Genomic DNA, 25931 nt, shown 5'->3' with positions numbered 1-25931 from the left:
AGGTGTGGACAGAAAGAGAGAGGGAGAGCGATGGGGAGAGAGACCAGTAGACAGACTGGGAGAGAGACGGGTTATTCGTACCTCCAGTGACTCCCTGCGGCTCTTGGTGAGAGACCCCAGGGTGTCCCACTGGTCGCAGATCCTCGAACAGCGAGCGTTGACGCTGGGAGAGTCATAGTAGTCCAGCTCACTGTCGAACACACACACACACACACACACACACACACATACAAAGTGAGATGGTGACAAATTTAAATGCTCCTTTACACCGCCCTTTCTACCTTAACCTCACTTCCTGAATGACAAAAAAAAAATCCGTTCCTCAAATCCCCCAGTTCAACTAAAGCCTTTATTCTGTGGACGTGACGTCAGCCTTGCTGTCATGTCCTGTGTTGACTGACTTTTTTAACTATCAGTGAGTTTCTCTGCTGCTTTCAGGGCAGCGCCGCGGTGACATTGGAGGAACATGCTACACAAACAATGAAAGCACCACACACATCACTAATACAATTTAGTAGAATCATAATCATCACCACTACTACTACTGTTACTACTCCTACTACCACTACCACCCCTACCACTACCACTCCCACCCCTACCACTACTACTACCATCACCACTACTACTACTATTACTACTCCTACTACCACTACTACTCTCACTACCACCACTACTACTACTACTACTACTGTTACTCCCACCCCTACCACTACTACTACTACTACTCCCACTACCGCCCCTACCACTACCACCCCTACCACTACTACTACTACCACTACTACTACCATCACCACTACTACTACTATTACTACTCCTACTACCACTACTACTGCTACTCTCACTACCACCCCTACCACTACCACCACCACTACTACTGCTACTCCCACCCCTACCACTACTACTACCACCACCACTACTACTACTACTACTCCCACTACCACACCCTACCACTACCACCACCACTACTACTGCTACTCCCACCCCTACCACTACCACCACCACTACTACTACTACTACTCTCACTACCACCCCTACCACTACCACTACTACTGCTACTCCCACCCCTACCACTACTACTACTACTACTACTACTACTCCCACTACCGCCCCTACCACTACTACCACCTCTACTACTGCTGCTACTCCCACCCCTACCACTACTACTACCACCACTACTGCTACTCCCACTACCACCCCTACTACTACTGCTACTCCCACCCCTACCACCACTACTACTACTATTACTACTCCTACTACCACTACTACTGCTACTCTCACTACCACCCCTACCACTACCACCACCACTACTACTGCTACTCCCACCCCTACCACTACTACTACCACCACCACCACTACTACTACTACTGCTACTCCCACTACCACCCCTACCACTACTACTACCACCACCCCTACCACTACTACTGCTACTCCCACTACCACCCCTACCACCACCACCACCACCCCTAACACTACTACTACTGCTACTCCCACTACCACCCCTACCACCACTACTACCACCACCACTACTACTACTACTACTGCTACTCCCACTACCACCCCTAACACTACTACTACCACCACCACTACTACTCCCACATACCACCCCTACCACTACTACTACCACCACCCCTACCACTACTACTGCTACTCCAACTACCAGCCCTACCACCACCCCCACCACCACCACTACTACTACCACCACTACTACTCCCACCACCACTACTACTGCTACTCCCACTACCACCCCTACCACCACTACTACCACCACCACTACTAATCCCACTACCACCACTATTACTGCTACTCCCCCTATCACCTCTACCACTACTACCACCACCACCACCACCCCTAACACTACCACTACTACTGCTACTCCCACCGCTACCACTACTACTACCACCACCACCACCACTACTACTGCTAATCCCACTACCACCACCACCACTACTACTCCCACTACCACCCTTACCACTACTACTACCACCACCACCACTACTGCTACTCCCACTACCACCCCTACCACTACCACCACTACCATTACTACTGCTACTCCCACCCCTACCACTACTACTACCACCACCACCACCTCTACTACTCCCACTACCACCCCTACCACTAATACCAGTACTACTACAATTGAAAGTAATATTACTATAGTTATAATTTCCACATTGGCCATGTGGACTGACGGATTGCATTACTGCACAGAATACTACTCTATACTTAATTCCCAAGTACTATCAGTTATTATTACTATTATTATAACCATTGTTATTTCTGCTGAGACCCAGTGTGCTCTTCTAAATCTTCCCCCCGCTTACTTAAGTTCCTGTGCAATGGCTGCGATCTGCTCCACTCTGTCCTGATGGGCCGCCAGGTCGCTCTCAAAGGCCTCGTGTTTCCGTAGTAATGCCTTGACCTCTGACAGAGAGGCCGTCTCATAGTCTTTCTGGGTCAACATGGCCTCCTTATCTGCAAGAAGGGAGGAAAAAGTTGATTCAGTCAGTATACCTTTCACTTAAGGGGGGGGGGGTAAAGATTTTCAACATAATCTCCATCTATATATAGGTTGAAGGCATAACACTCCAGCCACGACACTGAGCAGTCTTCCGTGTCTCTGAAACGCCACCGAAATCGTACAGAAGTGGTGGAAAACGAGGAATTAAGGATTGCACTTTCCACGTTCACGGATTCTCCGACAGTTACGTCACCTGCGGACACCTTCACGGACAATTTCAGCAGTGTTTCAGAGACACACAGGACACTGATATTATGGCGGCTAATGGAAACCTACCCATACAACACGTATATATTTATATAGTGCTGAAAACTGTGATGACCTATTTTCACACTTAACATCCATTATGCAAACCGCGTATCCTCACTCAGGGTCACGGGGCTGCTGCACTTAAGCAGTCTCAATCAAAACATGGAAGCTTAAAATGAGCAACACAAAAATCAAGTTTTGAGAATTAATCTTAAAGGTGTTCATAATGTTGTACATGCCGAACATCTGTGTGTACACACACTGATAGAATATACAATGAAATACTGTGTCACTAAATACTATGAAATTTGACCAATAATGGCGGTTGATGGAAAAGAGACTGAGGTTCAAAAGATAATTACAAATTTAAGTTTGTGTGTGTGTGTGTGTGTGTGTCTCTCTCTCTCTCAGAGTCTGTCCCAAAGAAGCCCCAGACCTTCAGTCCAGGACTCGTGGATGGTTGCCTTCTGGCGAAACTTCTCGGCCAGGTGGTCCAGTCTCTCCAGACGTCGGATCTCGTTGAGGAGCCACTCCTCGTATCCCTTCTCTGCCCCCTCCAGGTTGTGCCACGCCCCGTTAATGTCCTGAGGACAACCACATGTCAGTCGCTCTAGCTCAGCGGTGGCTAACCATGTGCCATTAACATCAACATGTACGCAGGTGTTGTGGGAGGCAGACAATAGGACTGGGGAGGGTTGGGAGGGTTAGAATAGGTCTTGAAGGACTGGGAAGATGGGGATAAGATAGGTAGCACTGGGAGGATTATGAAAAGACTGGGCCAGAACAGGGTGGACCAGGGTAGGACTGGGATAGGATGGGTAGGACTGGAATAGGGATAGGATGTGTGTATTTACTCACAGACACCATGCGTCCCTCGGAGGGCATGAAGGCGGGTCTGTTGCTCAGTCTCAGTTTAGTCTGCAGGGTGTTGAAGTTGATCTCCAGCTGACACTTCTCCTGGACCTGCAGTGCGCAGACGAAGGCACAGTAATGGTTACGTAACAGCGTTACGGGACAGACTCAACACTGAATTTAAACAGGATATGTATTAAAGAAAGGCAGGGCACAGGAGAATAAAACGTTACGGAGTGTGTAACCAAGCAAAATATACTACCATGACTTCATGACGAACTGATCTAGTGTGTGATGGGATAAGTCTTGATGCATGCTCAATAATCCAGGGAAGAAAATCACAGGAAGTTGCATCAGTTCATCTGGACACAACGTTAACTGACAGATACGTTTCATCACTCGTCTAAGTGACCTCTTCAGTCTCACCTGACTGCAAGTGTCCCCCACCCTTATAAACAATACAGTGACTGCAGGTACCCCCACCCTTATAAACAACACAGTGGTGTAATGACCGAAACCAATGATCAGTTTCATATGCAAATTACTGTGACCATTAACTAGAGTTTCAGTGGTCATGTGTACTGTTCACAGAGGATTTGGGAATGGTGGCAATCACAGCATTGCAAGATGGCGGCAGATGTACTCTTAACCCCCCCCCCTTCCCCTCATTTTGACTCATTTGAGGTGAGGACTGCCTTAAATTTGTACGTGAGCGTGAGCGAATGAGTAAAATGGCCGACTACGGGAACTACCTTGGATTCAGCCCAGGTGCAGACAGAGCGGGACTACGCCTAAGAGCCTGCAGATGAAATCTTCGGTTATGGGCCACCGAGCCACCCAGATCCTCCAGAAGGTACAGAGCCAGCTATTGAACGAACGGGTGAGACAACTGATTTTACCATCGACACTCCGGAAGCCAAGGAGGAGCAGATCCGACAGAGACTCACGTCGCGTTTAGGTGAGACCACTTTCCAAAGAGTGATTGAGTTCACAGACGAAGCTTTTCTAGCACAACACGGAAAGTCAAAAACCAGACAGGAAAAGAAGTTCGACCTACTTGCTGCACGCCAGAGACATTGGCAGACGACAGACGGCGCCCTCAACGGCAGACAGAGCGAGACGGACGCCAGACACACGCCGGCGATGTGGACAAGTGTGTGAAGGATCTGTCCGACAGACAACTCGCCCAGGCGGAGAAAGACATCCTTGCTAAGGGGCTGAATTTTTGCGGTCACACCGAGGCAAATCCCGCTAGTGGAACCGATCACGGCCACGATATCAGCGATCATAAAAACATCCTCACGGACCCGGAAGCAGAGCAACTGTGGACGAAAGTTTCAGCCTGCCTCAGCAATGCAAAGGCTTCACCGTCCGACATCAGTAGAGGTGAGAGGAACATGACAGGTTAGACTCCTTACACTGTGAAACTGCAGTTGATGATAGGGGACATTTGACTGCTGATGTTTACCATAAACCAACACCTACTGATCAGTACTTAAGGTTTGACTCTCATCATCCACTGGAGCACAAACCAGGAGTCATCAGGACGCTGGACCGCCGAGCTGACAACGTCCCCACCGACACAGCGGCCGGGGGAGGGAAGAGATCCCACATTAAACAGGCCCTGCTGTGGTTGCAAACATTCCCCAATCCTATGATTAGTACACATGACCACTGAAAAGTCACGGCAATTTGCATATGAAACCGATCACTGTCTTCGGTCGGTGTTTATAAGGGGGGGATACCTGCAGACAGCCGAGACTGAAGAGGTCACTTAGACGACGATGAAAATGTTTGTCGATAAACATTGGGTCATGAACTGATTCAACCTTCTGTGTTTGACGGGACAGTTGCCTTAAACACAACCTCTGCCATTACTGCTTGTTTATGTATAATGATAATGATTAAAGACTTGAGTGGAACATGATTTGGTAACACAGAGCAATGTTTGGGCAAAGTTAACCTTGGGTGGCTTGTGGACGCGACGGTAGTCCCTGAAATCCTCCAGCTTCTGCTGCATCTCAGCCATGGTCCTCTCTGGGGCTCGGTTCTCCAGCCAGGGGATGGTCCGGCGGATCCACTCCAGCAGCTGGACGGAGAGAGGGAGGCGAGAGAAAGAGTGTGAATTCAACCAGTTTGTACCTTAAGTTACATGAGCTAATCTGAGGACGTGTGAGATGGACGCTCTCTGATGCAATGGACCGGTACTTGAAGGGAGGACCTGCAGGATTTACTACGGAGGCTTGAGATGGTGCACACATGTGTACGTATGGCAGGTTTCCTCACGTGGACTACCTTATTTTTTAGTGGCAAAAATGGACCAGTGGAAAAAAGACCAAACATACTTAACTGTCTAGTCTGTACTAGAGAAAGTGGTGAGTTTGTGTAGAATACACAACAAGGTTGTTTGTGAATCATGTTATCTAGTTATGCATGAACATATAGGAAGTGATGTGTGTGTGTTGTACTTGCATCGCTAGCCAGCTTCTCGTAGTCCTCCATCAGATGCTCATTCTCCTGGTTGACGGCCAACACCTTGCAAATGCGATTGGCAGCTGTCTCGGCCTATCGTGGGGAAGAGCTGTGAGTAACCCTCGCACCGATTGGATTAAAGAAGGCTGACGTCACTGTGTCCCCAGCTCAGTCCCGATTTACACCTGGCACTATCATGCAGTCTGAATGTAGACCACGTAGAACCTGATCACATCCTTGCTTTTACCCCTCGTGCTTATATGCATGCTCATCTGAAGCGGGTCGGCACTGTACGCGGATCTTGTTTTTCGTGTGTTGTCGTTAAAAACCAAAAAAAAATTCACCGAAGGACTCGTTTAAATAATTTCTATGCATCAGAAACAGCAAGTTTGCCACACATGTGTTTGCAACCGCTTTAAATGCAACTACAGCGACTCATTTTGTGTGGCGGGACTGGTTAATGTCAACGTTAGATGAGTCTGAGTAATTATCAGCGTGCAGAACCAACTGACTATGGTAGCAGGGAGGACGTTTCCACACCCGGGACAGTGATTCTCATCAACGGGAGCATGATGTACAGATTACATTTACACCTGCTTGAGATCCTGTCATAATCCCAGCCAGACTGACTTCTGATGGGGTCTTGCAGAACCAAACCACATTTCAGTTGCTGAGCAATGCCGTGTGTGTCGACACCTTGCATTAAGGCATGTTGGTGCCAGATGTAAATCAGACTCAAAATAGGCCGCCGTGTCATCACAGACCAAGACAAGTGTGGCTCTCTAAACCCCTCCTGGCAAGCAAGACTACATACTGGTTTTACCATTAGTGTATCTCTAAAACACTGTTATACCCAAAACTGGAGTCAAAACTCTGCAATCTGTGTGAACATACACACTCCACACACAAGCAGTGACTTAGGTTGTATCTAAAATAAATAAATAAATAAATAAAAACACAACCAGGCACAGGTTATTTGAAAACCGTGCAAGAAAAACCCAAACCACAATAATTAAACATCCTAACTGGGCTGAAAAAGCATGCGTCCGGCTGACTGTGGGTGGTTAGTTAAAGGTGACGGTATCATCCCGTGTTTTTAAAAAGCTCCATGCGTCTCCTGTTACAACCGAGGAGCAGCCAGTCCATACATCTAGTTACAGGTTCTGGAGTGGCGAGGTCCAAATCGGGTCTGCCTATGATATTAGACTACAGTACCACTGAAATAAAGACAAAAACAAATCGTAAATGGACCTTATAGGTGTGATGAAATACTTCTGTACACTGTGTGAAGCTTTCAGTTTGTGGGTTCGAATATACATAGACATGTATTCCAAATACCAGAAAAACTAACTAATGATTAGGGGGGGGGGGATCGATACAGCATAGTATCACAATATTTTGCATGGCAATATCGCATCTATACACGGACGCCAAGTCTCGCTCTTTAATTAAATAACTGACAAGTTTTTATGACGGTAAAAATCCCATTTTGCTGCAATAAAAATGACTGATGCGAGATGAACAAACTGAAATTTTACCTTATCCGATAAAACACATGTCGATAATCAAGTTCTCTTTTGGGGACATAATTTGCGGTGGAAAAAAAGGTAATAAATCACAATACTATATCGCAATACTATCATGCTGTGATAATATCATATCGTGACTTAAGTATCGTGATAATATGGTATCGTGGGGCCTCTGATGATTCCCACCCCTACTAATTTAATGCAGTCTTGGGTGATATAAACATGGCAACTGAATCACAGATTTGGAAAAATAATCATACATTTAACAATGGAAATTAAGAAGAATATTCTCTAAGGAAAAGGTGTTAATAGCTGAAAGGAAATTGGACTGATGCTAGCAATGTTTTCCCCATCGTCATTTACCTCAACAAGTCCTCGTCTCCCAAAACCACCTTAGGACCTTTGCATTCACATATGCAGTTAAGGTAAGGTTGTGCACAGTTTAAGTCAATACAAGGGCACCTTAAGTATGCCGATTAGAAACTGAATTATTGTTGGCACTGAATAACATGGTATATTACGGTGGTATATATACTAACACAGTATGCGCACTGCATTTTCCAATCAATATCGCTACATGTGCCAATATGAACTACCAGGAGAAGTCGACCAAAATCAAATCCAGACCGTACTATAAATATGCCGATGGGGAAACCATTTTAATCTTCAGTCTTTAGGAATTAAGCACACCAAGTCCAAATTTTTCAATCTATCATCGAAACACAACTCCTCTAAAAAAAAAAAAATGCAGAAAAATCACCGCTGTTCACAGCGGGCGACATTTATGGAGTTGGTGTATAAACTTAGCTGAACAAAACACGAGGTCTTACTTTCGAACTCGAAAAACTTTCAGACAAAAAATTCAGACTTGGTGTGCGAAGATCCCTTGGTGTTAAACCAGAAGGAGACACAGGGGAAGTCTTTTTTCTGCATGTTGGAGGTTTTGGGGTGTTTCGCGGCAGCGTTGGATTGTGGGTTGTTGTGACGCCCAGCGGAGCGAAGCTCACCTTCTGAGCGCCAGAGAAGGCGTGATAGAAGCAGGACACGTAGGTCATTATGGCCTTCTCATCCGGCCTCAGCGTGCCAACGATGTCTTAAGTGCCACCCGGCAACCAGCGGGAGAGGGAGCGAGACAGAAAGAGAAGGGAGAGAGAGAGAGAACGAGAGAGAGAGGGAAAGAGTGAAGCTAATTATGCTCAAAGCTAGCAGGGGGGGTGGGGTATGGTGAGTGAAACAGGTAGGCCGGTAGCAGCACATGGATCCACACCGGCAGGCATCCCCCTTCGATACCGCCACCAACTGCCCCGTCTGACGGGACAGGGGGTAAAAATCCGCCGGGAGATTATCAAGGAGGGGAGATGAGTGTCTGTGGCGGGGGGCTTGGTAGATTGGCGGGGTGGGGCGTAATCTGGAGTCGTGGCCTTGAAGCCGGGACACACCACAACACTTGGTGTCTCTGGGGGTTAAATGGAGTGTGGTGTCGGTGCTGCCGAACGAGCGCGGGCGGAGGTTTCATACCGTCCGCCTCCACCGCCGCTTCTGTGTAAGTAACGCAAGGCGCTAAAAGCTGGAACAACTTGTGCACGAGGAAGTTTACCCTCGCCCAGATCTGTCTCTCCCTGCGCCTGTCTCACTCTCTCACCCCTTCTCTCTCTCTCTCTCTCCTGAGAATGCAGCACATAAACAAGCTCTGAATCAGTCTGAAGATTAATTAGAACCAGACAAGCAAAACAAGAGACTTATCATCTGGCTTCCTGTCAGAGGCCCACAGAGAGAGGAGAGGAGAGGAGAGGAGAGGAGAGGGGGGAGAAATGGGGGAGGGCAGATGGATTGAGACGAGGAGTAGACAGGAGAGCGGCAGAAAAGGATTGTGGGTATAGATGAGAGATTGGGGAAAATGATAAACATAACATCTGCCCGCCTGAAGACGCCGGCCCGACCGACACAAGTCGCTCGGTGACGAAATGACAGCCTGTAAATCTGCACCGACGCACACAATTATACAAACTGTACGACAAATACGACAAAACGTAGAAGTTCATGAAGAAATTCAACTTTGCATGCAGTCTAATCAAAGCCATCCATTATCCAAACCGCTCATCCTGTTGTCAGCCCTGGACAGGCCGCCAGACCATCACAGGGCCCACACACACCTAGGGACAATTCAGTATGGCCGAGTCACCTGACCTACATGTCTTTGGACTGCGGGAGGAAACCCACGCAGACACGGGGAGAACATGCAAACTCCACACAGAGGACGACCCGGGACCACCCCCAAGGCTGGACTACCCCGGGGCTCGAACCCAGGACCTTCTTGCTAGGAGGCGACCGCGCTAAGCACTGCGCCACCGTGCCGCCCGTCTAATCAAATCACTTTTCAGAATATAGCTCGTTGAATTACATACAAGATAATACTGACTCCACCAATAGGGCACTACTACTACTACTACTACTACTACTTTCAGCTGCTCCTGTTCGGGGTTCGGGGTCGCCACAGCGGATCATCCGTTTCCATTTTGGCCTGTCCTCTCTACCAATAGTGCACAATGACCAAAGTGGTCCAAGCTGAAGTTCCAGAGGCAGGTTATGGACGACTAATTCTTCATGCGGGAATCTATTGGGAATATACTGCAGTCTACGTACCCAGCAGCCTTCTCGCGTACAACAGCCGACACACTTCACGTTTGTGCTTTGACTACGCTACACACCCACAAAGTCCCAGCAGTACTCCACGACGCCGACAAAATCAAATATCACAATATTGTCGACTGAATACCCCGACGCGGATAAGGTGGTGATATTCTGGTGACGACTACTGACGACTACGATACCACACACTAGAAAATGTCGACGCTCATCAGAGATGACGTCTCACCTGTGGTCTTTAAGACCAGGGAACGACAACGTTGAACCACAATCCCACAGCACATGTAGTCTCGCATCACCGTTTCGATATCATATCCACGTATTTCCCAGCTCTACAGCACCATGACAACATCCACCGCTTGCAGCAGCACCGTTATCTGAAGGGTGTGTGTCTGTGTGTGTGTGTGTGTGTGTGTGTGTGTGTGTGGTGGGTCCCAGAAACAACAAAGCTCCTTGCTGACGCCCGGGGCCCATGCGGCACAGAGACAGGTAGAAGCCATGCTCGAGGAGGCAGCGAATCGGTTAGTATCGGGGATTAAAGTGGGAGGGGTCGCAGGGTCACAGGGGGAGTGGGGGTGGGAGGATACCTTCTGCGCTCCAGAGAAGGCATGGTAGAAACTGGACACATAAGTCATAATGGCTTTCTCGTCTGGGCGAGCAGTGTTCACAATGTCTACAAGGGTGGGGGGAGATGGTGGTTATGTACACACACACACACACACACACAAAAACCTATACAAGCAAGACAGAGGACACCTAGTGATTATACATTTGGGCAGAAACAGGGCAGCGTACAAACAAACACACTTCCCGATTGTCGCCAGGCTAGCGAACTGGGGCTAACACAGACACAGAAGTTATTTCAACACAGACAGACAGCGTTGTCCGAATCCACGGCTCGACGAGACGAGGACATCAGAAGACACGAGACATGGCAGCCACGACCACAACGCGGACAGGTTAGGACACATCCAGACGGCTCAACCTTAGAGGCAATCCAAAGCACAACCAAGGCTATCGGTGGGGGGGGGGGGGGGGGTGACAAGGAGAAATGGGATGGATGGATAGAGGGAGGGAGGGAGGCAGGAGGTGGTGGGGACTTTCCATCGATGTGGGCAGTGCTGCTCAGTTGTAGCTGCTGTACCGCTTTGTGGTGAACTTGAAGGACAATTATTCAAACCAGTACACATGTATGGGACAATATTAAACTCATTCTTTCAGTCACACACACACACACACAAAACAACATGGTGCAGAAAAACAAGTATTGCATATGTACACACTTAAATATCTCTCTCTCACACACACACACACAACATAGTGCAGAAAAACAAGTCTTGCATATGTACACACTTAAAAATATCTCACACACACACACACACGTTTAAGACCTACCTTCTGCGTCCAACATCTTGGGGATGTCCAGGTACTTCTCTGCCACCTCGAAGGCGTTGTTCAAATTGGTCACTGGGTCATCCTGAACAACCAATCACAGCGTGAGGAGCGCACAAACGGACCGATCCCAAGCAACACAAACTTGTTGAGAAACTGCATTTCAGCAACTGTTGAAATTCTGTGACCCGCTTGGTTCGGTGATGGAGTAACTTATCTTACTGAGTATGAAGAAATGTGACCCGAGCAGAAGACCCTCTAGCGTAATCCCTGACGTAGAGCACCACCCCCTCAGACTTCAACCTGATGGAGTCACCTGAATAACTGCACTCACACTGATCTCTTTCTATGTATGTATGTCAGTAAACCAACCTTTCTCAGCTTATCATAGTCAATGAGCTCAGGTCTGTGTCTGTGGATCAGAGCATTGAAGGCAAGACCATCTTTCCAGCTGTTTTGGGGAAGAAAGAGACAAACGAACACATACACAGACACACACACACAGACACACACACACACACACAAAGGGAAAGGGGGGGAGGGGTAAGCTCAGTTTTAGTTACTTTTACAAAGGAAGGATAGGCATTTCTTTTCATCACTCCTTTCTGAAAACTCTTAAGATGGGATCAGACTACACGAATTCGATGCGATTTTGTCCCACCGAAGAATTTCCGGCATCAGGCCCGATTAGGAACATCGGGAACAACGGGCATCTCTACCCCGTGTGGTGTGAGGTAATCGAAGAACAGCGATGTGGAGTCTAGGATGCCCCACGACACCGGCGAAAAGTCTAGCATGTCAGTCTGACGTCTCCTACGACGCGCTCCTTGACGTTGATGACAGAGTGCTCTCTGGTGCCCTCTGGTGGCAAAGAGAAAGAGGGATGCTGCTGCTGTCGGGTGGAACGACAAAACCGAGGAAATGTTCGTTGAGCGGTGGCAATAATACCCCTGCCTTTTTGATATTTCCTCGAGGGAGGACCATGACAGAGTCAAAAAAGATGCTAAAAGTTGGCGAGAAACAGCCGAGGCACTTCAGCAACCCGGTGAGCAGCTGGCTAAGCTATGCTATGTTAGCATTCCCCAGTAGCAATGGCTGCAGCAGCAACCACAATCGTTTTTTTCTTTTTCTTCTCGCAACACAAGACCGCCAACATCACACATAGCGGTTCTGTAGGCACGACTGACAATTTATTGACTCGATTCCGGGACGACCTACGAACTCGCACATGATCGTGAAAGGCAGCATAGACTGATCGGTTGGGGGTCATACTTGTAGTGTTGCGAGTCTCCCGGCCAAGACGCGGCAAGAATTTATGGCACTATGATTGCCTAATCTGACACGGTGGCCATCGTGAAAGACAAAAATGTTGTGCAGACTGATCCCGGCATTAGTCCAACTTGGAAAGAAAGGGCTTACTTTGTTCCTTGCATCTTTTACGAGTATCACATAAAATCAAGTTCCTCGCACATGCAAATTTACTTGACAGTCAAAAGTCCTCAAATCTGCCAGCCATCAACCAAATGCTGATCTGCTTTGATTGTGTGGCAAGTTATTTTACTCCACCAGCCACTTTCACGCACAAGCAGTCATCTTAGAAACACTCTGTTCTACTCCGCCAACAGAGCACAACACGAGCGATACTGAGAATTACTAATCAAGTTAGGATCCTAAAAGTCACTTTGGCCAATGGGGGAGAAAAGCCAGTTTACTTTCCAGGAAACAACTTGTAAAATTTGCCCCGGTTTCTCCACCAGGGGGCAGCATTTGTACAGGAGGAAATGGTCCTATTTCAGTGCAACGTTAACACACAGCTGTGGCATCTCGTTGACTTGTCAACCGTCATCTGCTTGTAAGTTTCCGCATAAAGAATCAAGTTTCCCCCTCCTACCTGGTGTGGTAGAAAGGCACGATGACTTCCGGGACAGCCTGTTCATGTACAAACGATCTCTTATGCGAGCGTGTGTGTGTTGTTACCTGATGTGGAAGTTCTGCACGTTAACGTTCTTGTAGGGAGCGGTCTTCCTTTGGCACCACAACAAAAGACCCTCCTTGGCCGAGGTCTCTGTAAAAAGGGTGGAGGAGAGGGAACAGAGAGAAGGTTCTTCAAATGTGCAGGAGCTCACTACAGACTCACATGAGTAATTCAAACCTGTGCGTCAAAGATGAAAACGGTAGTTGAAAATGCAAAAAGGAGCAGGAGTGGGCAGTGATGTTTGATGGGTGTACTGGGCAGGTGGAGGAAAACGCTAATGGAGAACAAGACGGTTGGTCACATAAACCCACCAGAGCTATATCCAGTTCTGGACTATAACGACACCTTACTGCCACGCCGCGAATGCTAGCAATTAGCTTTGTAGATCCTACACTGTTAAAGAGAAATGACGTGCCTGTCAATCAGAGGGCCATTGGCGTGCATGAAAGTTTTACTTCTGTTGCAGTCAAACAGTGTACTGAAAATATCCGACTGCCAAATGGAACCAAATTCGATATTAAACCACAAATAAACGCAGAAGCAAACATACTCAAAATTGCTGGCAACGTGACGTAACACTAAAATACACCAAGATATTACACCTGTAGGCTCAATGAGAAGTAATTCGACCGCAGCGCAGCGCTAGCTACCCGTCAGTGTGTCTTGGCCTTTAGAGTAGTCTGAATGTAGCATGCTGGCATATCATCTATGACAGAGGTTGGCAGGTTCACAGAAGGAGCAGCGGTCGTAAGATGTACGACTCCCAGCGGCAACCTCAAAGCATCATGGGTTATGTCTCAGCAATGTTCCGCCGGTGCATAGCCAAGTAGGCCAGTTGCCCCCATGCTTCCCACACCGCTGTTTGACTGTGTGCACGTGGGTAGCTTGTAGCCCTTTACTTTCACTCTAGTTCCCACAAGAATCCCTCAGCATGCATGGCTGAGATGAAGGAGGGGCTTGTGTGTGTGTGTGGTGTGCGGTTATCGGCCTATACACACTGGGCCTACTGGGGATAACTATTGTCTAAATCATGTTTTCCATCAGCCCAAAAGGTTGCTGGTCCAATTACCTGAACAAAAAAACAAAACAAAAAGAAGGGGGGGGGTCTCTCTCTTGTTGGCTGCCCTTAGGCAAGGCACTAAAAACATAGCAACCCTCTTTTACAACTGCACCTCCAAGTTGCCCTTCACTAGTCTGTGAAAAACTCAGCCTGTCAAAGTAGTACATTTCCAGGTCAAATAAAGTAGGTCATTAAATCAAGTCAGAAGGTGCCGGTACCTTCCACAGAGATGTCCTGGATGGCGAAGCGGAGGATGATGGTCCAGATCATTCCCAGGGTCATCTTTGCGTTTCCGTCCACAATTTCTACACACACACAAACACAAACACACGGCAACAAAAACGTTAAAATTCAGTGCTGCTGCAACAGCCACATGCCAGATAAGACACACCAGCACTCGGTATAATTCCTACGAAGCAAATAAAATAAAAATAAAAATAGGAATATCTGAACTGTGACAGTAAAAGCTGTGTTTCTGGAAAACTCAATTAACAAAATGCATGCCTAATGGGTGGATTATCATGATCTTGTATGATTTTGACACACAAGAGAGAAGATCTTCTAGATCTTGCTAGTTTCACTATGTCCCCCCCCCCCTCGCTCATTTGACAACATTTGCCGCTTTAACATTTTCACACAAAAGCCGATTCCGACGGTTTCGAGCAACCTTTGAAAGACCGTAAAACGGCTTCCTGTGGCTCTTAACATCGGCCCGTTTCGTCATCTGTTGATCGGAAGGTAGGCTCAATCTCGCGAGCTTGGGAATATCATTTCAGTTTCCCTTTACAATCCACAGATAGGTGGAGGGGTAATAAACACACCAACACACAGGCAGTAAATCGTGCAGGACGACGGGTTACTGTAGTGTGGGTCACATTCCATGAGTGTTTTGCATTAATCACACGTTCAACCCACTTTCACCTTGCTTCCAGGCTTCCAGTCTTATCGAGCACTTGTTTAACCGTCATGGCCGCCTGCGGAAATTTGTTCCACACTGCTTTCCCTCCAATATTCCCATCTCGCTATTTGGGAAGAATTCCTTCAATTATTTTTATTTCCCCCTCCATCTCCCCAGTTGTATCCGGCCAATTACCCCTCTCTGCTCCACCCCCTCTGCCGATCCGGGGAGGGCTGCAGACCACCACATGCCTCCTCCCATACATGTGGAGTCGCCGCCCGCTTCTTTTCACTCGACAGTGAGGAGTTTCACCAGGGGGATGTAGCGCATGGGAGGATCACGCCACCCTCCCCCCGAACAGGTGCCCCGACCTACCAGAGGAGGCGCCAGGACACATACCCACATCCGGCTTCCCACCCGCAGACATGGCCAATTGTGTCTGTAGGGATGCCTGACCAAGCCGAAGGTAACATGGGGGATTCAAACAGACGATCCCCGTGTTGGTAGGCAACGGACTAGACCGCTATACTACCTTAATTACAGTTCCCTACTAAACAGTTAATTTACCCATGATTCTGCTCTACTAATCTGCTTTTGCTCATGCCCGTATATTAACTCCACCTCTGCTTCATTCCCCTCTCTCCTCTGTCCACAAGGTTGTCAAGGGGCTTCGGCCGGAGGTCTCCAGAGGGTCCCCGGCAAACGACCGAGAGTTTTAAAGCTCGAATTAGCTCTCCGATGTCAACGGGACCCTGAAGAACCGCTTCGTGGGTAATGTCAGATGGGCCGGTCTCTCGGTTTGTCCCTCCATTTAGGATCGCGAACCTCACCACACAAAAATGCCGCCCAGCTGAGTGCAGCAGACCACCGCGTGTCCTTTAAAGGGTATTTGGTATGAGAAGGTGTGGGAGGTCCTGCGCTCTCATCTCCTGGCCTTCGTCCCTCCAGTTTTTCCCTTCTCATTTTCTATGGAGCCATTTTCCTCCATGCCTGTTTCCAGTTGATGACCTTTTGTGGGCCGCCGGTCGATGCATGGCTATAAAATATGCTTGTGTACTTGTGTGTGTGTGTGTGTGCACGCACATGTTTAGGTGGGCGTGTATGGGTGCGGTTTGTGTCAATGGAGTGGTTGCAATACGTGCGCATGTGCTGTGTGTGTGCGCTTGTGTCATGCCACAGGAATGGAGGCTTAGGGGCGTGCAGCCATAGTTATAATAACATAGTAATAGCAATCATAATAACAGTTATTAATGTTTTTCTCTCGCTTCAAAATACAAACGCTGGCCCATAACGTGTGTGCGCGTGCAGGGAGCAGGCAGACTCGACTAAAGATAAGCGCCATCTCATACGTTTTACAAAACACCGCACAAGTTATGTGCTCCTCTCTCCCTCCCTCTCTGTGGCCATCGCCACGTCTGATTTAGTGATCTCATCCGTGACCTCTGCCCCCTCTAACAACTCACATCACAGCGAAACTTTGGCACCAAATGAGAGGGAGACATTTGACTGCATCTCCCTCTGCTCCCCGTCTGAAGGCAAGATGCAATACCTCCAACTACCTTTATCTTCATGTGCCCGCCTCTGCCTCGCCATGTTTTCCTGTGCCCGCCTCTGCCTCGCCATGTTTTCAAACCGCTGTTCCTCTCATTGCAAGTCTCTGGATGACAGCGTCAGCTGAAAGACCCAAACAATGGGGTGTCCTGGTGGTGTGGCGGTCTACTCCATTGCCTACCAACACAGGGACCCCCCCCCCCCCACCCACCAATTGTCCTAATATACTTGAGTACTGCTGCCAATCCCTCTTCTGAAACACGTGGCCTTAAGTTTGTGAGTCCTTGGTGAGAGTGTGTAACAGTGTGTGTGCATCTGGTGCGTGCACTAACCCTCTGCTCCGATGGACACCAGTTTGACTCCCTTGCTGGCGATGAAGTCCAGGGCTTTGTTGACATTGTTGATCTTGTGGACTCTCATCTTGCCTCGCTCTGGCTTGGGTAACCGGTCACCTGTACATGCAACACACACACAGACACACACAGGTGACGTTAGTCTCTGTGGGGACCCGGTTTCCACAGGCTCAGCTGACCAACAGGCAAACACAACAGAAGCAGGTTTTGGCTCCGGTTATAGAAGCTCCAGCGGCATCATTAACTCAGAGGTGACTGCCCTCTAGCCAGCGGACTCGGGTTCAACACCCCGCTGTGCGAGGAGGCCCTGGCTGCTTCAGTGATCCACAACACATCTGGTTTTTGTTGGGTTTCTGCGACCGCAAATCACGTTTGCAAACCTGCAGCAATCAAGTAAAGGACGCTGAACGACGGACGTCAATGACATACCCACATCCGGCTTCCCACCACAGACACGGCCAGTTGTGTCTGTAGGGACGCCCGACCAAGCCCGAGGTAACACGGGGATTTGAACCTGCGATCCCCGTGTTGGCAGGCAACGGAATAGACCGCTACTCTACCCCGACGCCTTCTTGTAGCTTTTATTCGTGGGTTTTCTTTTATTCCTTTCATTTCCCACGGCACTTTGGTGTAAACCGGCTTTATGTTTTTGAGTGATATACATTTATTATAATAGAACAGAATACTATACTAGAACAGAATACTATACTAGAACAGAATACTATAATAGAACAGAATACTATACTAGAACAGAATACTATACTAGAACAGAATACCATACTAGAACAGAATACCATACTAGAACAGAATACCATACTAGAACAGAAAACTATACTAGAACAGAATATTATGATAGAACAGAATACTATAATAGAACAGAATATTATAATAGAACAGAATACTATACTAGAACAGAATACTATACTAGAACAGAATACCATACTAGAACAGAAAACTATACTAGAACAGAAAACTATACTAGAACAGAATATTATAATAGAACAGAATATTATAATAGAACAGAATACTATACTAGAACAGAATACCATACTAGAACAGAAAACTATACTAGAACAGAATATTATAATAGAACAGAATGCTATAATAGAACAGAATACTATACTAGAACATAATACTATACTAGAACAGAATACCATACTAGAACAGAAAACTATACTAGAACAGAAAACTATACTAGAACAGAATATTATAATAGAACAGAATACCATACTAGAACAGAATACTATACTAGAACAGATATTATAATAGAACAGAATACTATACTAGAACAGAATACTATACTAGAACAGATATTATAATAGAACAGAATACTATACTAGAACAGAATACTATAACAGAACATAATACTATAATAGAACAGAATATTATAATAGAACAGAATACTATACTAGAACAGAATACTACAATATAACAGAATATTATAATAGAACAGAATACTATACTAGAACAGAATAGTATAATATAATATAATAGAACAGAATACTATACTAGAACAGAATATTATAATAGAACAGAATACTATACTAGAACAGAATACTATAATAGAACATAATATAATAGAACAGAATACTATACTAGAACAGAATATTATAATAGAACAGAATACTATACTAGAACAGAATACCATACTAGAACAGAATACTATACTAGAACAGAATACTATAATAGAACAGAATACTATACTAGAACAGAATATTATAATAGAACATAATACTATAATAGAACAGAATACTATAATAGAACAGAATATTATAATAGAACAGAATACTATACTAGAACAGAATATTATAATAGAACAGAACAGAATACTCTTTATTAGTCTTTTTACTCTGCATTTAACCCATCCTAGCTGTGTAGCTGGGAGCAGCTGGCAGCTGCAGCGCCCGCGGAACCAACTCCGGTAGTTCTTTCCATTGCCTTGCTCAGGGGAACAAGCAGGGGTATTAACCCTAACATGCATGTCTTTTTGATGGTGGGGGGGAAACCGGAGCACCCGGAGGAAACCCACGCAAACTCCACGCAGAAAGGGCCTGGGACGGCCCGGGGGTTCGAACCCAGGACCTTCTTGCTGTGAGGCAACAGCGGTGACCACTGAGCCGCCGTGCACTGTGCATTTATGACCCAACTATCTGGAATCTGCCATCCAGCAGGTCACGAGCATCAGACCACATTTCTGAATCGCCAAGTTTCAAACAGCCAAAGCTTCACACAGTGGAATAACCAGGAATTAAAACTCGGCTTTCTAAACATCGCCGGTACCCAAGTCACCGGGGGAGAACGCAGTCGGTCCCCTCTCCGTGCGTCCAGGATACCTCTACGAGGTCCTGACCTGGATGTTGAGGGGGGGGGGTGGTTACCTGAGATGACCTCCAACAGCAGCATGAGCTTGAGGCCATCCCTGAAGTCCTCCTCGATGTTATCGATCTGCGTGCCGGCCTTCCGCAGGTGGGAGTTGCACCACGCCGTGAAAGTCTGCACAGAAACACGAGACAAGAAAACAAACGGAGCTTTAGCGGGGTTATTTTTTCTTCACATCACATGACCAGGAAATGCTTTGAAACCTGAACAACACAGAAATTCAATTGGCAGGAAGTGGGACTGGAGCGTTGCCACGGCGACTCAGGAAGTCACAGGTTACAGGAAGAACAGCGGGGACTCCTGCATGATCACAAACACCTTACAAAGCCAAAGTACAACCGGTGTGTTTGTTTTAAAAAAAAAACACAGCGTCCCAATTAAGTAATTATAATCATAAACCTTGTTTCTCTTTTCCCACATTACACTGATTTATCTGGGACCACTGCTCCTTATCCTCTTTAATATCATTAATATTAATTATATTCGTCGTACGGTATATTAATGTCTTGGTATAAAAGTATTAGTATCATTCTAAATATCATTTATTAGCATATTTGTGTAATTTACTGGGATTTTATCAACTTCAAACTGGCAATACTACATATGAAGTTCTGTCTGGAAAAATAAAATGAATATCAGTAAATAATAATTATTAATAAATAATTAAAAAAATCCATCTATCCATCCATTATCCAAGCCACCTATCCCAATAATAAATAATAATAACATATGATAAATAAAATGGATAATAATAACAATAAACTCTATTATTATAGCACTTTTCTGCTCTGTAACATTTTGCTAAGCAGAGTTTTCAACCCATCCCCACCGTTACGACTTCATGTATTGTGACGTGTGTTGCGTAAGGATCCACCAGAACCAGAACCACTGACCGATGGTGGTCCAGACCCATACTGCAGGTTAACACACATTGCGCCGCATCTTATCACAGAAGACTGGAAACCGGACACAATCTGGTATTGCCGTGGGCCGTCAAAATAACACCGAGCAACATCCGATACCCTGACGGGGTGCAAAAATCACAAATAAAGCGCACACACGGGCAGACACACACACGCCAACGTTGGGTTGGAACCTGCGTCTCTCAGCTTCTGGTTGGGCTCACGTTGCTGGGAAACGAAGGAGCCCGGCGACACGAGCTCGGGCACGCCACGGGCCGGGCTGCCTAAGCGGCGGTGGGTGTTTCTCTATCTAACCGTTAAACGGACCTTTAGAAATGAATGTGCAAGATGTCAAAATAAATAAATCACATCGTCAAGTAAAGAAACAACCAGTGACGGTGGTTCACCACCTCCCTCCCTCCCTCCCTCCCTCCCTCCCTCTCCTTATGTTGCTGCTGTATCAGTTCGGATGTGCGGTGGCTAACGAAATCCCCCTTTAGGACGCCAGTCAAGCCCGTCCGTCCATCCAGAGCCGGTTCCTCCATCTAGACCAGGGGTGTCCAACGCCAGGCCTCGAGAGCCGCAGTGTCTGCAGGTATTTGCTGCAACCGTGCGCCGCACCACCTGACTAAACTCGCTCCTTTCCCTCCTTGATCCGGGAGGTGAGCTAATTAGCGAAATCGGGTGGTGTAAGTGCACGGTTGCAGCGAATACCTGCAGACACTGCGGCCCTCGAGGCCTGGAGTTTGACACCCCTGGTCTAGATGGTAGTCCGCAGCCCTCCCCGGATCGGCAAAGGGGGCGGAGCAGCGACCGGGACGGCTCGGGAAGAGTGGGGTAATTGGGCGGATACAATTGGGGGGGGGAAAGTGGGGGGGGGGTCCCCCCTCCCAAAAATGTGAGGATGCTTCCGCCAGTGTTCCAGATCAGTGAAACAGCAGTCGGACATGTTTCAAGTGCGTGCTGGTTACACCGTCATCACGCTGGTTACATGTGACGACTATAATCTCCGTCACCTCGCAGCTGCACCACCTTCGCACAAACGAGCGCACGACCTTCACATCGTTTCCTGCTGCATCTAAACGGCCCCGCGTGTCCAAACGGACACCGGGCCGAACCCTCGCGTGGGGAAACCTCGGCTGGCAAACGACACGAGTTTTACAGTTCGGCCGTCGCGCCAGGAGCCCTTCCGTCAAAAGGCTCGACCTCCTCCGAATGAAGGAGCCGTCATACGGGAATCAAACCCCCGAACAAAACCTCTTCTCCTTTTTCTCCTTCCCGTGGATCTTTTTTTGCTTTACGATGGAGGAGAAAATCTCATCTATAAATCAGCCGACTTGAAAAAGAAGACGCCCGTCTGCCTCACCTACTTTTACCCTGCCACCGCTCCAACTCACCTTATCCACCCCCCCCACCCACCCCCCCCGTGTGTGTGTGTGAAGGAAAACATTATGACAGGGTGCTGCTGGTGGCCCTGCCCCTCCCCCTCCCCCCCCCCCCGTTCCACTGTGGCCGTCGCACAAAGGAGCCATTGAGCCCCATGGATAATAGACCCCTTCAGCCAGCCCCCCCCCTCAACCTCTCTCTCTGACCACCATCTCCCCCCTCCAACCCTTCCCCTGGATGGAGGGGGTTGGGGGTGGGGGGGGGTGAGAAACCCACGCTGAAGAGGGGGGGAGAGAGAGGGAGTGTTTCACACTAACAAACAGTATGCAGGCAGGGACTGATGGATGGATGGATGGATGGATGGATGGACAATGCTCAAGCTTTCGCACACTTGGCACCCATTGTACGCCTCTCCGTCATGTAAGAGGGATCCCTCCTTTCAATGCTCTTCCGGAGCCCCCCCCCACCCCCACCCCAACCCCACCCCCCACACACAAAGGTTGCTGTTTTTTCATCTGAACTGAGGTCTGAGAATTGCACGTGTGCGTTTGTGTCGTCTACCCGTTTTTCGCTGCTGGCGTGTAAAAACCCTTCGAGACTGCAACCGTGATTGAGGACCGCGCAAACAAACCGGGTTCGACCCGCCTGGCTTTAACCGTCCACGCTGCCCCGACACCGCCGCTGCCGCGGGAGCGGCCCTCGTTTGCCACGACCGCTTCTCCCGTCGCAGGAACTGGCGGTGCCGTGACGGGAAGCTGAACCAGTCTGCTTTGTTCTGCACCACAACAGGCAGACCAGTGTTACTACAGACACATCACTGCCACCCCAATCAACCGAGACACCCCCCCCCCCCCCCGTTAATAACCAAAAACAAAAACACGTGGCTTTAAAACGTACTTCATGTAGGACTTTAAAGGCAGGTAAGCGAGGCAGATGGCGCATCACAATCAGCTTAATTAGCAGGCATGTTCATGTTGGGGGAATTAGGAGGGGCGCATTGGTGTACCCTGCACGATATAACGTTCCCTCGGACCTGTCTGCCGATGCTCTCGTCGGCCATGCAGTCTGTACTGAATCGGTAAGGCCCAGTTTCAGAGCTGTGTTGATACCGGCTAACAAGAAGATCTGCAAGCTACCCGCCGGTGGCGACGCGTGGACGGCAACTCCCGTGGCCAGAAATCTGGCTGCTCGTCCCAGCGAGGGGGCACAAGCGTTAACAGCAGAAAACTGGGCCGGCTAACATCTTAAGCCACGATAAAACATAAAAAAAACCCCACGATAACCAACAACAAAACAATACCCTAAAACATTTCTCCTCTCGGAGTACTTGGAACTACTTTTTGTTGCGGAGGAACGCCGGTGTATTACCGCGCACCGGTCACGCCGCGTGTCCACTGTGTTAAAATAGAGCGCGAGTAGCGGCGCGGCACATTTCTCAGGTAACGGGGCAACCCCGGAAATGAGAACAGGCTTCATCGCCCCGTAATACACCCGTGTCCGGCGACAAAAAGTAGTTCCGGCATAGAGGAGGGGGTCTGGGAGGTGGCTCAAGCGCTGGAAAAGCATTCGAGATGTATTGCTCTGTACGTGGTGAAGCGGGTCGTTCACTAGTTTTCGTTAGCTTTTTGTATTCTGGCCGTTCGTTTTCGCGCCGGCTCGCCGGGACCGGCAGCCATATCTCTGACCGATCACGGTCACGTGACTCGTGTCCATCCATCGATAACACTTCTACAGACTAAATCACACCTCCTCAGGTTAGCGAAGCCAAACTACCCTGTCACGCTAGCGAGGGCGGCAGCTACTTGGTCTGTGACGCTACCTCAGATGTTAGCTTACAGAAAGGGCCAACTACAGCCAATCAACCGGGATGACTGCTGGCCAACCATGTTCCCACACGGTCGTAGCTGTGAAACTAGGGAGGAGGAGGAGGAGGAGGAGGGGGGAAGGCGACAAGAGGAGAGCCAGAGTGTAAAAACACAAACGCTAACAGGTTGGGACGTGTAGCGTTCACGAGCTCCTGTACAACACGCACATACCCCCACCCTGCAGGGTTACATCATCATCGTCTCGCTTCGTGGAAAACAGAACAGCCGTCAGGCTGTTTTGACACCGGTACAGAAGTGGTTCTACTCAGCCGAGGACTATTCACTCGATTTCTTATTATGCTGGGTGTTGCGGGGCATCTCGTGCCCTTCAGGAAGAGCGAGGTGTGGTTCTGCCGCATGTGCCAAAGTGGCGTACAAACGTCTGCTCTCACGCACGCCTATTGACTCTACACGGAGGACCTCGCCTGAATGCGGAACGCACCATCGGCGTTCTCGGTGGCAGGAAATGACGGCGGACGCCGACCACCACCATCATTTTTTGGAGAATATCCCATTGCGGTTCAGGTCCTCTGTCTCTTTCCACCTCTCCGCCTGAATGAAGGTCATCCAACTAATGAAGAACTTTCTCAAAAAACACCCGTCACAAGACTATCCCGTTCTGTCTCAGATCCACCGCCTCTCTCTCTCTCTCGCTCGCTCGCTCGCCCTCTCGCTCGCCCTCTCTCGCTCTCTGTGTGAGTGAGGTTTTTCCATCTCAAAAGAATTTCCTTGAAAAACAACTGAAGGAACCGAGCGAGCGAGCGAGCACCCTGGTCGACCACATCACCGTCCAGCATCGCCTGGCATGCGTCAGCCGCAGCCTCCTCCTGCCTCCAACGAATCACATCTCCGTCCAGTCATCTGATATCGGTGCTGGGGTGGGACCCCTCAACTTCCCTGTGTGGCACATGAATAAATAAGAGCATTCTGGGGGATGAAACGACAAGGCCTGCTCCGGTACTAAAAAAGAAAACCCCTTTCCTCAGTCGACTGAACTAAAAAAGGGAACTGGGCTCGATTCCCGGTGCGAATGAGAGGGGAGGGTCACTGCCAGTTGAGCCGGCGCACGGCGTCCTCTTCTGTGTTGCCTACACAGCTCGGATGAGATCGGATTAGACGGGCTCGGATGAGGGGATTTCTGACCTGAGTCGAGGACAGACTTAACAAGCTGGAAGCGGTTGTGCGGGCCCGAGGCGAAGGAAAGCTGGCTTCGGCCGCCTTCTCCCTATCCAGACGTGACACAAGCGCCTCGGGGGACCCCCGCGTCTGCAGGAGGACGCCAGTTTTTGGAGTTTCTGAAAAATTCAAATTCGGAAGGGCTTTAGGTTTCCATTTTAGAATATTTAACATATCGGACGTGGTAGAAACATATTCGGCCTATGACAATGTCCTGTCAAACAAGTCATCCCGTCATTTATCCCCCAAAAAAGGTCCAAGGACCAGTTCTGTGAACCTAGCTTAGCAAGTCCGACTTCAGGGCAGATCTGTTTTGGCCTTTCCCGCCTTTATTAGATGGCGATAGTAGAGAGAGAGAGACGGGAAAGGCAGGGGAGAGAGAAGGGATGACATGCAGCAAAGGGCCCAGGCCGGATTCGAACCCAGACCACTACAGTAAGGACTCAGCCTTACATGTGGTACCGCCCCACCAGGTGAGCCACTGGGGGCGCCCCCATATCTTTATGCAGCTGTCCCCCGTGTGTTGAGGTTGGGGCCAAGTCTCTGTTGGTGACCAGAGGACCCCCCGGTGTGTCCGGGGCTCGAGTCCGCCGGGTCTGAATAGGAGGAGGTCTGGAGATGTACGGCTATCTCTCTAGTGCGAGGGTCCGACGGGCGAAGCTGTTGCGTTACCGTCACGCGTACACTTCTAGTGGACTCGGCCTGACCCCCTGCAGCAGCTTTTCAAC

The 25931-nt window shown here is 48.5% G+C and overlaps 1 protein-coding gene across 2 annotated transcripts in view; it reads right to left on the bottom strand.

Moving 5' to 3' along the window:
- actn4 (actinin, alpha 4) overlaps window positions 1–25931 on the bottom strand; it is a 92463-nt gene that overhangs the window by 14870 nt on the left and 51662 nt on the right. Inside the window, exons 2-14 of one of the 2 annotated variants that reach the window (XM_056284121.1) lie at window positions 19874–19988; window positions 17475–17594; window positions 14912–14998; window positions 13636–13723; window positions 12031–12109; window positions 11662–11743; window positions 10854–10939; window positions 6092–6184; window positions 5583–5708; window positions 3626–3730; window positions 3204–3351; window positions 2322–2472; window positions 82–190 (exon numbers count right to left, since the gene is read on the bottom strand). In XM_056284121.1, coding sequence (XP_056140096.1) covers window positions 82–190; window positions 2322–2472; window positions 3204–3351; window positions 3626–3730; window positions 5583–5708; window positions 6092–6184; window positions 10854–10939; window positions 11662–11743; window positions 12031–12109; window positions 13636–13723; window positions 14912–14998; window positions 17475–17594; window positions 19874–19988 — 1389 coding nt within the window. Of the gene's footprint in view, window positions 1–81; window positions 191–2321; window positions 2473–3203; window positions 3352–3625; window positions 3731–5582; window positions 5709–6091; window positions 6185–8627; window positions 8714–10853; window positions 10940–11661; window positions 11744–12030; window positions 12110–13635; window positions 13724–14911; window positions 14999–17474; window positions 17595–19873; window positions 19989–25931 lie in introns of both variants that reach the window. The other variant, XM_056284122.1, reaches the window with a different exon arrangement.

Source organism: Lampris incognitus, chromosome 7 (genome assembly GCF_029633865.1).
Source record: "Lampris incognitus isolate fLamInc1 chromosome 7, fLamInc1.hap2, whole genome shotgun sequence".
Taxonomy (NCBI): domain Eukaryota; kingdom Metazoa; phylum Chordata; class Actinopteri; order Lampriformes; family Lampridae; genus Lampris; species Lampris incognitus.
This window is presented reverse-complemented; position numbering and strand designations above follow the sequence as displayed.